The sequence below is a fragment of the Cydia amplana genome, chromosome 8 (assembly GCF_948474715.1).
Source record: "Cydia amplana chromosome 8, ilCydAmpl1.1, whole genome shotgun sequence".
Classification (NCBI taxonomy): domain Eukaryota; kingdom Metazoa; phylum Arthropoda; class Insecta; order Lepidoptera; family Tortricidae; genus Cydia; species Cydia amplana.
The window spans coordinates 13,152,353-13,169,100 of NC_086076.1; the positions used below are offsets into that span (position 1 = coordinate 13,152,353).

The following is a 16,748-nucleotide window of genomic DNA, read 5'->3' on the forward strand; positions in this document are numbered from 1 at the left end:
CCTAAAAAAATAAGTTTTCTTAAAAAGCTCCTTAGTCGTAAAATTGGCACTAGTGTTAGTCAAGAACTAGAGAGAGTAAACTAACGTTTGCATAGGTTTAATGAGATAACTTCGTTATTAAGATTACGCTTTCAATTAATTAAATTTTAATTTCATAGGATCTACGTCTACGCTTTGTCATTTACTTATATTTTTATACAAATAGGCATAACTTAAACAATAGTACATAACAATTTCAACTGTATAATTTTACTCTCTCTAATTCTAAATATCACTTTAGCTGTTGAGAGTGTTGGGTTTGCTTTTGGAAGGGGTCGAAGAGAAGTTACAGGTGAAAGTCATGTCATCTGGAAACAAGTCAGACATTGACATAACTTCGCCTTTGTTTGAAGGTTGGTTCAGAAACCCGCTGAAGTTTCCAGTCATTACGTTTTCTTTCTCTTCTAACTTAGCCTCAGTGAAGCGAAATCCTTTAGATTTCTCTGTGTAAAATTGAGTATTGTCTGAGGAAGTCTCATCTTTGAACCCACTGTCCACTCTCGCCCAGTGTACATTAGAGATCTCTTTCAACGCCGACGAATTAGTATTAGTAATAGTTAACTCTGAGGGTTTTATGGCACTTTCGTAGTAACTGGAAGCGTTGGTATAGAACGTGTTCTCGTTAATTCCACTATCGAGTTTCTTAAAGCTAGAGGACGCGTCCGTAGCGTTTTTGGTGGCGTCCGTGGCAGTGTAATCGAACTTAGTAATATTTTCAGTCAAAAATTTGAGATCAATGTTGTTGAAGTCTATTTTCTTGTCCTCCATACTGAGGGCGTTATCTGAGGTATCTAAGCTATTATCTAGGGACATATCCATTGGAGTCATGCTCAATGGTGCCCGAATTTTGCTAATTTCATGTCGCCCACTGTTTTCCGTTTTTCCCTTGATAGGAGTATTGTCCATAGTTTCCATGCAATACTTCTTGGTAGGCCTTTTAGTGTTGCTGTGTTCCTTGTGGGATTCTTTCTCTAAATGGACGTTAGTGTCTCCGACTAATGACCACGAATCGCGTCCGTCCGGTGATAGGGACGTTTCACAATCCGCTGAAAATAAATTCAGGTGTAATGAGCGGATGTAGAAAAGTATTCCTTCTTCTAAAAGTATACTAAAACATGTTTTCAATCCAATTTGTAAGTTCGGCAGCGTAATCTAATATTTTTTTAGATTAAGAACATTACTGTGACACTAAAGTTCAATTTATTATAATAGCCATCTATGCTCGGTACAGAACGAAAATGTATCTCTTAAATCTCATATCCCATGTACCTAGTTATACTACATAATTTTGTTATGACCAGTGATCGTTAATTTTCCATCAATTTTGGTGCATCATAGTAAAAATAAAGGCTTTTCTTAAATTTTTTTCTAGGGAGAGGATTCGTTAAGGTTAATATTACTGTTACTAATCCTAATTATCTATTCTACCTAGAGTAGGGCATACAGATGCTTTTAACCAACAATGCTGCACCAAAATTGCTGGAAAATTAACGATCACTGGTTATGACTGACAGAACAATATACGAGTAAATGTATTTCCAAAGTTATAAAAACTTATCGATTACAAAGAATTTTGGTATCATCTTGGATCGTCCCATTCGTTTTTCGTCAAGTTCCTAAATTAGTCCTATTCTGCTTTCGTCACTCATTCTACATTGAAAGCCACTGCCGATTGTGACGAATGTAGAATGGGAATAGGACTAATTTAAGAACTTGACGAAAAACGAATGGGACGACCCAAGATGATACCAGAATTTTCACCACTAAACTATGACAAGTTAAATAAGCGTACACACCTTGCGAATGGTCATGCAGCGAGCCGTCCACACTCATGTTCATGCTGAAGTCGAGCTTCTGCACCGACCGGCTCCGATGCAAGCTCGACAGACTCAAACTCCGCTTGCCCGCGAACGTGAACGAATGCTTCCTCCGCGGCGGCGAGTCCTTCGAAACCAATATTAGTTTGTTATTGGCGGAAAAAGCGACAAGAGGAAAGGTTTCAGTTTGTTGCGAGTGCTGATTAAGCAAGCTAAGTTTAGTTTAGTTTAGTTTATTTATCTCAATATACAATTTTCATACAGGTAAAATATACATTCATTTCAGCTTGTACTACTTGTCGTATGATGATCGTTTTTTTTTTAGAATAATAATAAGAATAGAACTGAATATCAACATATAAAGTAAAATAAAATTAGTACATACAAATCAAAACAAAGCAAATAGAATTAAATTAAAAACGTCAAAATGTCACTATAGTAAAAAATTTAAAAAATAAAACAATGTCAATAGAAAAATTAAATCAATTTCAGTACTAGAAAGTACAAATCATACAAACTTATGTCAATAAAAATTATTAAATTAAATACTAAGTCTAAAAAAATAACATAATAATAACAATTATTAAATATATCTAGTACTGTATAGTACGCATCAGTGTCAACTAACTAATATATAACTAATTATTTTCAATATTTATTTAATTATTTGTATATATTCTTTTACGGAGTAAAGTTCCTTTTCCAACAAAAGGCTCTTCAGTCTGCGTCTAAACGTTTCCTCATTATTAAGGGTCGGTTGCACCAAGCTGTTTGTCATCGTTAAAGAGTTCGCTAAATTTTATTGTATGGAAAGATTGGAAAGTTTAATAGTAATCCGCCGCGGCGCGCCGGGTGACGTTGATCAGTCTGTCAAGTGCGGATGGTGCAACTGGCACTAAATATTGTACAATTTAAACTTCATTGATAGTATCGCATTTACAACTTGTCAACAGAAGTCGGAGTCGAAGTGGTATTAGACCTCGTTCTATACATACATAATGGTAAAAAGTAGCCTTCTCACTGAGCGTAGTCAATAAAATGTGATTTTAGTTACTGTTTTCTCGCAAAAACACGCGCTTGTTCTAGCTGCTCAAGTAAAAAGTCTAAGTATCTGTTATTTAATGGACTGAATGTAACGTTATAGCCTTAGCAAGATGGCGCTGCGATAGTATCTCACAGCGACATAAATTACCCGCCTTTTTCTAACTGTATTAATTAGAAAGAGAAGGATATAGTCAATCTCGCTTGCGAGAATGTCACAGTGCACTCGAGCTAAGTGTGGCTACCACCAGTTTGGAACTGATATAAACGCCATCGAGAACGTAATTTACTTTCTATGCATCTCACTCGTACTCGCATATTAGTGCGAGCGAGATGTATAGAAAGTAAATGACGTTCTCGATAGCGTATATGTCAGTGACGTGTGTCAGTGACGTGAGTGTCAGTGGCGTATATGGTACGGGCTCTGGTTAGCGTTACACTCAGTAGAAAATGCTAGTTGACTGACCTTTAACGAAGCGCTACGTTTCAAGCTGATGTTGGGCGTGGACTTGCAGTAACATTGGCGTTTCTTGCCGCTGTCAGGGTCCGAGTCGGAGGCGATGCAGTCTAAACATGTCGCCATGGCCTCGGACTCGGGCGAGGTGAAGTTGTTTTTCTGTAAAATACAAAAGCGATTAAAATAAAATTTATGATAAACGATATCTGTGAAAACCACCGAAGATCACGAACGAATTGGTTCGCCAAAATGTACATCTAATCTGGTGAATGCGCCAGTAAAGTGCGATTCGCGAATTTGTGAAAATATCGCCGTACATGCGTTTGACGACCGATCTGGCCTAGTGGGTAGTGACCCTGCCTGTGAAGCCGATGGTCCTGGGTTCGAATCCCGTTAAGGGCATTTATTTGTGTAATTAACACAGATATCTGTATGGGTGTTTTCTATGTAGATAAGTTTGTATTTATCTATATAAGTATGTATATCGCCGCCTAGCACCCGTATGAGCCTTCGCTTAGTTTGGGACAAGGTTGATCTGTGTAAGATGTCCCCTAATATTTATTTATTTACATTGGATGTATTGTTCCGTGGCCAAGGGGCAAGCCCCGTGCAGCGGAGCGTTCATTTTACACAAATGCAAGCATATGCGAGCTCAAATATCTTGGAAACTCGCGATGCCACGCTGAACCCGCCGCTGGACTTTCGCCAGTGCGAAACATCAAGGCGAAACATCAAGTGCCAAACATCAAGGCGGTTTGTTTACAAAGGGTCTACCGGGAAAGGCGATAATCGAAACTCAGCTATCTGCCCCTTCATCGCCCCAATATACAAGAGTGGAGAGGTTAGATAACAAAAATTCGACTCTCTCGTTTGCGGTAGACCCTCTGTGATGGACTGTAGACTGTGGCGCCCCCTACGCAGAGTTTCGAGTAATATTCCTTATTAAGTCAATCACTCAAATAAGTATGGAAGACAAGTAAGGCACATACAGGCACATAGTCAACTTAATACTTGCCTCTTCATCGCTAGAAGTGACTTTAGTGACCGGTGATATAGAGGCCGAAGCGAAAGACGACGTTGACGACTGTTGGTCGAGCCTCTACGGTGGAGTGTTGAACTGTATAGGGCTTAAACAGTGCTCTTCAAAGTCTACCACGTCGAGGATTTTGCTGCGTAGCTTGCAGAAACTTAATACTTGCCTCTTCATCGCTAGAAGTGACTTTAGCGACCGGTGATATAGAGGCCGAAGCGAAAGACGACGCTGACGACTGTTGGTCGAGCCTCTTCGGTGGAGTGTTGAACTGTATAGGGCTTAAACAGTGCTCCCCAAAGTCTACCACGTCGAGGATTTTGTTGCGTAGCTTGCAGTGCGATGAACCCTTTTTTAGAGGCGTGCCGAATGTGCGCTTCATGCCTTTTTTTACGAAATCGTTGTACTGAAAAGAGAAAGAAACATTTTTATATTTTTTATACTGTTTATGAAATTATGTGTGTAGGATTCAGTCTTTTTAGGGTTCCGCCCGTATCCAAAGGGTAAAAACGGGACCCTATTACTAAGAGTCTGCTGTCCGCCCGTCTGTCTGTCTGTCACCAGGCAGTTGAAATTTTCACAGATGATGTATGTATTTCTGTTGCAGCTATAACAACAAATACTAAAAGTACGTAACCCTCGTTGGGCGAGTACGACTCGCACTTCAGTTTTTGACTTTGGCACAAGCAATGATTTCATGTGGCATGCGGAATAGACATTACTGTAAATACGTGTAATTTCATAAGGGTGGAAAACTACGAGTTCAAGAGGATGCATTGCATGTGCAGTTGCAGCAAATTGCAGGATAGTTTGAGATCACGGAAATCAAAATCGGAACTCATTCTACGCTGACGAAACCGCAGGCAGAAGCTAGTATTGTGTAAATACTAGGAAAACACAGAACACTGTAAGGTTTGTTTGGTAAAGCTGTATGTGTATATTGGTAGGTATTTCTCAAAAAATGTCTTTACACGTATATAAAACGTATTTATAGATGGTCAACCAAATCTTGTCAATAGAAAAAGGCGGCAAATTTGAAAAATGTAGGCGCGAAGGGATACCGTCGCATAGAAAATTTGAATTTCGCGCCTTTTTTTACTGACAAGATTTGGTTGACCATCTATATAAGTATCGTTATCCCACATAAATATAAAAAGTACCTAAACCCACACAATCACATGTAACTCATGGTATTACGTAGGTAATTAAAGATGTTGATTTAAAACAGCAGTTTTATTATTTACGTAAAAGATTGTGAGTTATGGCCTTGTCCGGTTGCTCTGTTATTATTGTTTTGATTTACACGTGTTTTATACTCATGATATAATAAATCATATGACAGACGGTAGCATGTACCTAATAGCTTATTATAACTACATACTGTTTTAATTTGATAATTTTGCACGTATCTCTGTTAAAAATACTCTCATCGTTATCAGAAGCATGTCACCTGTCACATAGTTAGGATGGTATTCCATCTGTCCAATATCTTGGTCCAATGTGTATTTTGTCTCACATTTTGCTTAGTGAGAGAATGAGACGCAATGCACAATGTGCATGCATTGCACATTGGACAGGTGGAATGCCATGCACACTTACCTATGTCCCGTTATTTTTACGGAATGCATGCAATGTGACAGCTGACATACAGTCAGCAGCAAAAGTTGCTAAGCGGGCGAGATGTTCAAAACGACCTTGACGCGACTTTATTGTTAAGAGAATAAGAGCGTGTCAAGGTATTTTTGAACACCTCGCCCGCTTAGCAACTTCTGCTGCTGACTGTACCTACACGAGCTTGTCTACGCAGCGATGGGACAGTTGTGATACCAAACATTACGCAGACATCAACTGGCGTGCGCGGCTACAACCAAATATCAACCTTCGTGCATTGCGACAAAGTTCACAATGACGCGCCGCGCACGATAGGCGTAGCATTCAAGGGGTTGATAAAGAAAAAGGCTACAATAGTTTCGATTTCCCTCTACAGCTCTAGCACAGACGGAGGCAAGTCGTAGTTGTCGTCCGTCTTTATTTATTTATTTATTTATTTATTTAATAATAGGTAGCACCCTCTCACTCACCAAGTCCGGACTGAACGTGACCGGATCGTGCGCCTCGAAGCTCGACGGTGGCCGAGCGTCATCTGTTTGTACCTCACTGCTGCGTTAGCAGTTTCTATCTCCCTTTCACACTAGCCATCTCACTCACCAAGTCAGGGCTGAACATGACTGGGTCGTGCGCCTGGAAGCTCGACGCTCGGATTTGTACCTCACTCCTGCGTTAACAGGTTCTATCTCCCTCTACCACTAGCCATCTCACTCACCAAGTCAGGGCTGTACGTGACCGGGTCGTGCGCCTGGAAGCTCGACGCTCGGATTTGTACCTCACTCCTGCGTTAACAGGTTCTATCTCCCTCCAACACTAGCCATCTCACCAAGTCAGGGCTGAACGTGACCGGGTCGTGCGCCTCGAAGCTTGACCGCAGCCGAGCGTCATCTGTACCTCACTGCCGCGTTAACAGCTTCTATCTCCCTCCAACACTAGCCATCTCACCAAGTCAGGGCTGAACGTGACCGGGTCGTGCGCCTCGAAGCTTGACCGCAGCCGAGCGTCATCTGTACCTCACTGCCGCGTTAACAGCTTCTATCTCCCTCCAACACTAGCCATCTCACTCACCAAGTCAGGGCTGAACATGACTGGGTCGTGCGCCTGGAAGCTCGACGCTCGGATTTGTACCTCACTCCTGCGTTAACAGGTTCTATCTCCCTCTACCACTAGCCATCTCACTCACCAAGTCAGGGCTGTACGTGACCGGGTCGTGCGCCTGGAAGCTCGACGCTCGGATTTGTACCTCACTCCTGCGTTAACAGGTTCTATCTCCCTCCAACACTAGCCATCTCACCAAGTCAGGGCTGAACGTGACCGGGTCGTGCGCCTCGAAGCTTGACCGCAGCCGAGCGTCATCTGTACCTCACTGCCGCGTTAACAGCTTCTATCTCCCTCTAACACTAGTCATCTCACTCACCAAGTCAGGGCTGTACGTGACCGGGTCGTGCGCCTCGAAGCTTGACCGCAGCCGAGCGTCATCTGTACCTCACTGCCGCGTTAACAGCTTCTATCTCCCTCTAACACTAGTCATCTCACTCACCAAGTCAGGGCTGTACGTGACCGGGTCGTGCGCCTCGAAGCTTGACCGCAGCCGAGCGTCATCTGTACCTCACTGCCGCGTTAACAGCTTCTATCTCCCTCTAACACTAGTCATCTCACTCACCAAGTCAGGGCTGTACGTGACCGGGTCGTGCGCCTCGAAGCTTGACCGCAGCCGAGCGTCATCTGTACCTCACTGCCGCGTTAACAGCTTCTATCTCCCTCCAACACTAGCCATCTCACCAAGTCAGGGCTGAACGTGACCGGGTCGTGCGCCTCGAAGCTTGACCGCAGCCGAGCGTCATCTGTACCTCACTGCCGCGTTAACAGCTTCTATCTCCCTCTAACACTAGTCATCTCACTCACCAAGTCAGGGCTGTACGTGACCGGGTCGTGCGCCTCGAAGCTTGACCGCAGCCGAGCGTCATCTGTACCTCACTGCCGCGTTAACAGCTTCTATCTCCCTCTAACACTAGTCATCTCACTCACCAAGTCAGGGCTGTACGTGACCGGGACGTGGGCCTCGAAGCTCGACGGTGGCCTCGTGTCATGATGCTCGTCATCCGTTTGCTCCGAATCGCACTCGCTGTGGTGCTCGGTGTCGCTATGCTCGAAGTACAACTTGCGACGGAGCGAGCCGTTTGCAGTGATTTCGTACTCGCCGAACACGTCTTGGCCCTGTAAAGAGATTAGAACTTAGGGCCTAGCGAAGACAAACGTTTATAGAAAAACAAATCGGAATTTTACTATATGGAATTGAAATAAAGGGGCAAAATAGTCCACTGTTTTCTGATAGAGTTAGACCAATGCCCTGTTTATCAAAAGCTTGTAACTTGTAATACAAGCGGAAGTCCCTTTCTAACAAATGCTGTCAAAAAGTGACATCCGCTTGATTTACAAGTTACAAGCTTTTAAACAGGGCACAAGACAAGTCTGCAACGATTTTGATAGCACACGCAGTGCAAGTGTTATTTAAACGTCATAATTTCATAGAAGTTTGACGTTTAAAATAAAACTTGCACTGCGTATGGCCGTATGCTATCAAAATCGTTGCAGACTTATCTTAGTCTAACTCTACTTGTTTAGTGGACAAGGAAAAATAATAGGTATTGTAGTAATTTTTATCTGCTTACAAGATACAACGCAACGGACGGGCCCTTGCAACGGATTTCATTTACTTTTAAAGTTCAAAACCTTAGTGGTGTAGGTATATTTTATTACCTGATCGAACGTGAAGTACGGAGCTAACATTTTCTCTAACTCCGGAGGTAGTTCCGGAGGTAAACTGAGGGTGGTCTGAGCTGAAACTGGTAAAGCAAGTGATAGCTTTTTCATTGCAGTAAATATCCTCTAGCCGCCCAGAGACCTATAAAAAGGTCTCCTGTTCCATTCTAATATGAACTTTGTGTTGACAAAATAAAATTTCATTTTGCTTGGCAAGGTTTGACGTATGGGCAGCTAGAGGATAAAATTGATCATTGCATTACTGAGAACAGGCCTTCCTTCAGTTCCTTCCATGAATGAACGGGCGCCTTGTACCTGCATGGCTGTACAGTCGTCATCAGATATATCGGAGCGGCAAAGGTGCTCACAAATATCTGATCAAGCCTCTATTGTCAAGGCGTTAGAGCGCGTGTTCAGATATTGTGAACACCTTGGCCACTCCGATATATCTGATGGCGACAGTACATAGAATATATTCTCCTGTATTTATGTAGGTTTCCAAGAAACAGTTTCTATGGGTTCGGATGCATACTAAGAAAACCCCAGGGCCCCCAGGGGTCAGTAAAATAATGACTGTAAGAGACTTAGTTAGATTGTAGCCACCCAGGACTTTTTGACTACCCAATTCCCTAAGATTGTCTCCAAATATTTATTTATTTTATTTTAAAGTGGAATAATGACCTACTGCCCACTGGGCCCGAACTGGAGAACAGTGGCCCACAACAGACCACAATCGAAAGAGCTGGAGGAGGCCTTTGCCAAGCGGCATACTGAGTTAAGAGACATACTCTAACTCAGAATAAAAGGGCTTAATAAATAGATAGATAGATAGAATGACCTACTTACCATCTTTCATAACAACAGTGCTGTCTTTGAAACTTTCAATCAGCTTCTCACTTTTAGCAGGAGCCATAAGCAACGGTTTCTTCTTTGAGGACTCCATTGGACTTGGCATTACCATTTCTTGGGAAAAGAATCTGAAAATGGAATAAAATATTTAACCGCTACACCTTTCCTCTTTTTAACTGCATGCCACTGGCCTTTCCACATCTCTTCTTCACTCTGCTGGATTACAACCAATGCTATTGGTTGATTCCCACATGTTTCCTCTCATCTCCACCTCAGTGGAAAGGCAGCCTTAGTTCTTAACCTTTCAGTAATACAGCACCACTCTACAATTTTTTTATACCAGGGACCAGCAACTGTTTTGAAGTGAATATGTTTGATGACAAATGAAAACAAGGAGTTGCTCTTTTTATAAATTTATAAACCATTTAAGATGATCCCAAGGTCAGTGGACCATCAGTTAAGAACCACTCTACTATAACGGGCTTAGCACAGGTGTGCCGAGACAGTATCTCACCCATTCCCCTTTAGATACTGTACTGTTAGAGAAGACTCTTATCGTGTCAGCCCTAAGTAGGAAAACATACCCTAAAGTAGGCTAGCCTTGTGGTGGCTGTTATTTAAGGATTCAGAGGATTAACCAACTTTTGGGCTTTATGTTCAATTCTCCCTGCTGGTTTTCAATGACAATATTTGACCTTAGCCCCAAAACACAGACATAAATCTCATGTAGAGTTACTTCTCTGGAAGTTGATATTATAAATAAATATTTTTTAAGAGCCTAATTTATTGTGTCCCATTGCTGGGCAAAGGCCTCCCCTTGTTTCCTCTTCTCAACCCTATTGTCTGTATTTTCCCACCAATAAATAGGGTAGAATGTCTCCAAGTCGCCATAAATATTATGTTTATATGAAATTGAAAAATCTACATTTTTCAATTTCATTCACACCTAATTGACAACTCCTTGGTCTATGAATACAACAGTCTTATGATGAATTTTAACAGCAAAGACCACATGAAATACAGTACTCACATTTCCGTAGCCTCCTCAGCTATTTGATCTAAATTGGGGTCTGGTGAAGGCTCGAACTGACTGCTGCATGCCACTATGTCAGTCGGCTGTAACGTACATGCCTGGTCTATATCCCAACGGAAAGATCCTCGCCGTTCCTTCTTGTAAATTTTGCACATTGAAGGACTGTAAACAATATTTCAGACCTTTCCTGAATATTTACCATAACGATGACTACTGCTAGCGAACATGGAGCATATAAAATAAGCAAAAGTAAAACGTTAGCTACGCAACTTCCATCGGAGTTTTTTTTTGTAACATTACTGGAATTTCACCCACCTGCATATTGGCTTGTGTAATTTATCGATCAGCACTCTATCAAAGGGATTTCGCACTTTTTTATAGCTTGGCGGAGTAGACACAGAATTATTTGGTGGGCTAACATTTTTGTCGTTCATTTCGAAATTAACGTTACTTTTGGTTTTGGCATTGGCACAATGACCCCAACGATATGTCAACCAAAATGCAGAACCACAGATTGCAGCTGGTGCTCTACTTTTTAAAAGCTCAATACCGTCCGTTCCGTAGCCCGACGAAAGCGCCACCTATCAACAACTTAAATGCATGAAGTTATATTTTTTAAACTGGAGCGAGTTGTCACTTTTTTTGCCATACTAATTTGAACCTTATCACCGAGACAGAAAGTTGTTCGTACCAGACTAGAGAAAACGGTCCACTTGAGATAGAAAAACCCGAGCCCTGTGTCTCACTCGCACATGTTGCCAATGTTAAAAAGATACCATTGTGGTAGAAATTATATCAATAAACTACTGAATTTAATTACCTTCTTATACAATTTTAGTGCTTTATTCAGATTACAGTTCTGATATCTTTTAAGTAATTTGTAAATAATTATGATGCCAATATTATTAACTGATTAAACCAAGCGCATACACAGCAAAAAAAAACCTAAATTTTAGTATGGTAGAATTTGTAGTAACTTTAAATATTAATTGGTATCCCCAACTTGATAACATTTCTTCAAAACACGTGAATGCGAAATTTCTTAAAAATTGTGAAGAAATGTTGTGTTAAAGGTTGTTGGAGTGAAATAATTGCTAATTGTGGAATATTGTTTCACAAGAAAGCCACAATTATTACATTTTACTATAAAAATACAAGACAACATTGTCAAACTCATTAGGGTGACTATGATATCGGCACGTTGTGAATCGGTCTCACAGAATTCTTATTATTAACGTAGGTAATGTAAAAGTAAGTTTAACTCAATAGGTATTATGTCTTTATTTCGGCATGTTTAATTTAAGATTTGTTATAGAATAAATTGCCAAAATTTAAAACCAAAGTGCATAACTCCTTAAATATTACAGACTCTCATTTATACATAATATTTTGTTACGGAAAAGGTGTGTCAAATTGTTTATATAATTAATATAATATATGCAATCGATTCTTTATAGGTAGGACACATTTCCGTCAATAGAAAAAAGGCACCAACTTTAAAAAAACGTCATATTTGCTAAACAGATCTTCAATGACGCTTACACTTAAAACAAGCAACAACGGTTGCACTCCGGGAGTGCCGATAGAAATGAAAACTCACCTCACTATGTTACCGACGCCCGGTAAAACGATACATACGTTTAGCGGAGGTATTCTATTTATTTATTATATATTATTATCATTCTCAAATAAGATCACACTTTTCATTGACATGTTTATTTACATACTGCCATGACAACGTCAAATTATTTGAACATAGGTAAAGAGTCTTGAAAAGGAGTCCGCAACATAAATGTCAAATAACATTGAGTTTTTCTTTATTGATTTAAATGCAATTTAAATTATGAGTGGCCACCTTACGGGGCTTCCGGTCACGTGATCGCCTTACGCCCCTTACGGTCACGTGATCGCCTTACGCTGTCTCGAGTTTATCATTTTTTCCTCACCTCAAAAAGTGCCCAGTGCCGCTAAAGAAGTTTTCACTTCAAAAAGCTGAAGTGGACAAAAGGGAAGCCTACCTTTATGAACATACCATGAGTGAGTGCGAAAGAGGCCGACTACAAATAAAAAAAACCCTGACTACTTAAAATTTCACTTTATTTACAAAATGACACACCCTACTGATATATTCCATGTTATGTTATCCTAATATCCCACATACAGATGTCTTATGGTCACCCTAATTAGAACGAGATGCAGGGCTCTAGTTTGACTTCTCATGTGGACACACTTTTTGGTCAATGTACTCGATCCAGTTTATTAACTCTAAATCCGTGCTTAAATGATGATGTTCGGATATAATTATCGTCTTCACTTGTTGGTTTGTAAGATTTAATGCCTAGTTCGGACTACGTTAGTAATTTAGTCGAGTGGCGAGTATTAGTACGTGTCTGAACAGCAACAATTTAGTCGAGTTGATTAGTCAGTGAATTAGTCAAGTAGATCCATTTTATTCAATTTTTTCTGGCGAGTGAGCCTCCCCCCACCACTCTTACTAATCTACTCGACTAAATGTTTGGTGTTCAGGTTCAGACACGTTTAGTAACTAAAATACTCGCCACTTGACTAAATTAACGTAGTCCGAACCGAACTAGCCTTTCATTTTCTACTCAGTTGTAACTAGCTTGTCTGTACTGTTATAGTGCGAACAATTTTTGGGCAGTTGACCGACTTTAGTTAACTAAAATACTCGCCACTCAACTAATTACTAACGTCGTTCGAACTTGGCTTAACAGCCAACATGATGCTTGTCTATTAACGTTTCTATTAAGCAGCTAAGGCATTTGTGAATGTTAATAATCCACACGTGTTATCTGTTAAGGATTTAAAGTTCCTTAAAAAGTAGCTTCAGAGGCAACGACGACGCTAAATGAGATGTATAGTTGGTCAAATCTGGGGGCACGGCAGTGCCCCCGCCAAGTCGAGCGCGAAGCAAACACTGCCGTACCATCCTTTACTGGAACCATTTCGCCGCATTTTCAGGCCCCTATTTGAAAACCTCTGGATAAGACCAGAACGCAGAAATTTTCGTCATCCAGTAAGCTATAATCACATACTTAAAATCCAAAATTTCAAGTCTGTAGGTCATTTAGTTCCGAAGTTAAGCAAAAGCAAAGTTTCGCATTTATGACACTCACTCACTCACTCACTCATGATCATCAGAATAGAACTAGTACTTCCCATAAACTCAGAGAGCTGAAATTTGGTACAGAGTTAGGGTTTAATGGCCACATAAAGAGTAAACCTAAAAATATTGCAATATCAGTCACGTTTTAAAGATCTAAGAACTGCATAAGTAAGTTTGTAATTCCATATAAATATATGATATTACAAATTTACTGTTGCAGTTCCTACAAATAGTAGGTAAAGTAAAGGTACACTACGATGTACGATGTATGTATGAGTATGTAGGTACGAGTATGAATGAAGATATGTTTAGTTATGATACGTATAGAAGGACTGCCTACAAAAAGAGATGAGATCCCATCAAAAACATTACATGTAAAAAGGTGCAAGTCTCGCAACGCTTTTACCACAAAAAAGTTTTGAGATGTAATGTGAAACCAAGTCTGTTATTTTAATCAGTGCCAGGGGGTGTTAAAACCGTATCAATAAGATATCTTTAATTTGTAATACATATAATGACTTGGCAATCGCACATAATGCTTTTCTCGTACCGTACTCGTAAATATGTGTAATGCTCAAACTGCGCTAGCGTTATGTTCAATTAGAATTATTTTTAATAGGTGACGATGATCCTTTTGTCATTATGCAGCCGTGCGATGGCCAAATCATTATACGTATTACAAATTAAAGATATCTCATTGATACGGTTTTAACACCCCCTGGCACTGATTAAAATAACCGACTTGGTTTCACATTACATCTCAAAACTTTTTTGTAGTAAAAGCGTTGCGAGACTTGCACCTTTTTACATGTAATGTTTTTGATGGGATCAATTTGACAGTAAATAAGAACCAAAAAAACTATACTCATCCTTTTCGTTTGAGTGCTAGTACTAGTGTAAGACAAAGATAGTATGATTCTCTGTCTATGTTTGAAATGAGGCAGTCCTTTGACAAACTATAGGTAGTTACTCGATTTCTTATTCAAGTCACACCATTTTCCCCACTCCTTTATTTTTCCCAGTACTTTGTATTCTTAAGTACGTTGTGAAGTTGATGGGGCAAAAAGAAAAATAAAACACTACACCAAAATGTTATTCTAGCGCCATGAAAGCGGAAATTTTAGGTTCAAAAAATGTACAATGATGTAACCTATAAAGTTGTAGAATCTAGCATTATCTGTGGTTCTGACAGCCAGATCGTTTACAAAGTATGGCATTGATTTCTACTGTAACGCTTGATAATCAAAAAAGATGTCTGCATATTCTTGTAAACTAAGTATATACGAATATTATTTCGTTATTTTAAATTTAAAATTCAATCTTTATCTCTGTAAATTTAAAAACTAGTATCTACTTCTATAAACTCAAGTATTCCGTTGTTTTTGAAAGTTTTGACAGCAAGTTATCTCAAATAAAAATCTGATCTCATGTCAATTTTAATTTGGATATAAACAATGTGTTATGGTTATTTAAAACAATAATACCTAGTTACAATAAGGCACAGAAGAAATCTTTTACAGATGGATTCTCTAAATTTGGATGTTAGTTATGAACCAATGGACATAGATTTAAGCTCCAATTCTATCAAGAATATGGACGATTCATATTGTGAACTTGAAGAACGAAAAACTGTTTCAAGATCGTCTTCTCCTATATCCTTTATTACAAATTTTATCAAACAAGAACCTGTAGTGGAAAATATCACCCCAGTTCCAGCTTGTGACAGTGAATCAAAAGGCTTCCAAAATGTTAAGAAATACCATATCATAATGCAGCCTAAAAAATCAGTAGGATCGTGCCTTTTGGTAAAACTTTCAGTTTTATCTGTACTCTTCGCATGTGCGTTTGTTTATCAAGTGAATACGTTTACATGTTGTGAAGGATTAGATTTAACTATAATGAAAGACATACTTAGTAGAAAATTGTACGGACAAAAGAGAGCTATTGAGTTATTATCAAGATCATTGGATGTTCGAGCAAGTAGCAAGATATTATTTCTATATGGTAGTACAGGAGTTGGCAAGACATATGCTACCACACTGATGTTTGAGGAAGTGTGGAATTTGACAAATGTTTATCACTACTTAATGCCTAGTTTCATGGAGACATTTCCGGATGATCTGTTATTGGGTATGTCCTTTTGTAAGTCCTCCATATTGATTGTTGATGACTTATCACGGAATGACTTCCATATCAAGGAGCACATTAAAAATGTGATCGAAAAAAGCGAATATTTGAAGAAAAATATAACTGTTATTCTGATCTACAATTATGATAATATTGAAAAGAATTTTATGAAAAATTCAAACGCAGCTTTTTTTGAGTTTGAGCTGAGAGAGGCTTTTAGTGACATAGATGCTTATAAAGAATTTATTAAATTTGAGCCACTGACTGAGGAGCATTTGAAGTTATGCATAAAGCATGAATTGGGTTATTACAATGTGGCCAACATGGAGCAGATAGTGAAGAATTTTAATGTCACCCTGGACGGCTGTAAAGGCGTCCACACTAAAATGAAACTTTTGAATGTTGTGTGATATTAGGTATGTTTTAGTTTTAATTTAAATTTGTAGCTAGAGGCTTGTAGTTATGTTGATTATAAAATTATTAAAATGATTATTTTTAAATTATACAAACCTTAATTGGATTATTTTGTACACTGCCCACTCCTTTTCTCTCTCGGGTAAGTCGGGTAACAGAGGCCTATAGTCAACAGAAGGGTATACAGGGTGATAAATTCATTGTACCCATTGAGGGAAACTTTAACTGCCTTATAGCAACATTTTGGTTGCAGATATATTTTTCCATAATAATGTTACAAAATAAGAAATAAAAAATCAATGTGACACTCAAGCAATGATGATATTTTGCACCAAAAGGGTACTTATTGTCGGTTGTCAATAAGATGCTATTTCCATAAACCTGCAATTTGAAATCCACCTTATCAACAACCAACAATGTGGTACCTTTTAGCTTTTATTTGA

The 16,748-nt window shown here is 39.4% G+C and overlaps 2 protein-coding genes across 3 annotated transcripts; one reads left to right on the top strand and one right to left on the bottom strand.

Moving 5' to 3' along the window:
• Window positions 1-237: 237 nt before the first annotated feature.
• On the bottom strand, window positions 238-11,150 carry LOC134650081 (uncharacterized). 2 transcript variants are annotated; one of them, XM_063504909.1, is made up of 9 exons: window positions 10,953-11,150; window positions 10,635-10,799; window positions 9,602-9,732; window positions 8,753-8,838; window positions 8,021-8,209; window positions 4,554-4,790; window positions 3,364-3,513; window positions 1,836-1,983; window positions 238-1,085 (listed from the first exon to the last, which is right to left on the bottom strand). In XM_063504909.1, the coding sequence occupies exons 1-9, from the start codon at window positions 11,069-11,071 to the stop codon at window positions 277-279; spliced, it is 2,034 nt and encodes a 677-aa protein (XP_063360979.1). In that variant the 5' UTR covers window positions 11,072-11,150; the 3' UTR covers window positions 238-276. The 2 variants fall into 2 exon arrangements, with proteins under 2 accessions (XP_063360979.1, XP_063360978.1); XM_063504908.1 differs by lacking the exon at window positions 4,554-4,790.
• A 4,119-nt stretch (window positions 11,151-15,269) lies between these two features.
• LOC134650572 (uncharacterized) lies at window positions 15,270-16,400 on the top strand. Its single transcript, XM_063505526.1, has one exon. The coding sequence runs from the start codon at window positions 15,285-15,287 to the stop codon at window positions 16,299-16,301; it is 1,017 nt and encodes a 338-aa protein (XP_063361596.1). The 5' UTR covers window positions 15,270-15,284; the 3' UTR covers window positions 16,302-16,400.
• The last annotated feature ends 348 nt before the right edge of the window (window positions 16,401-16,748 follow it).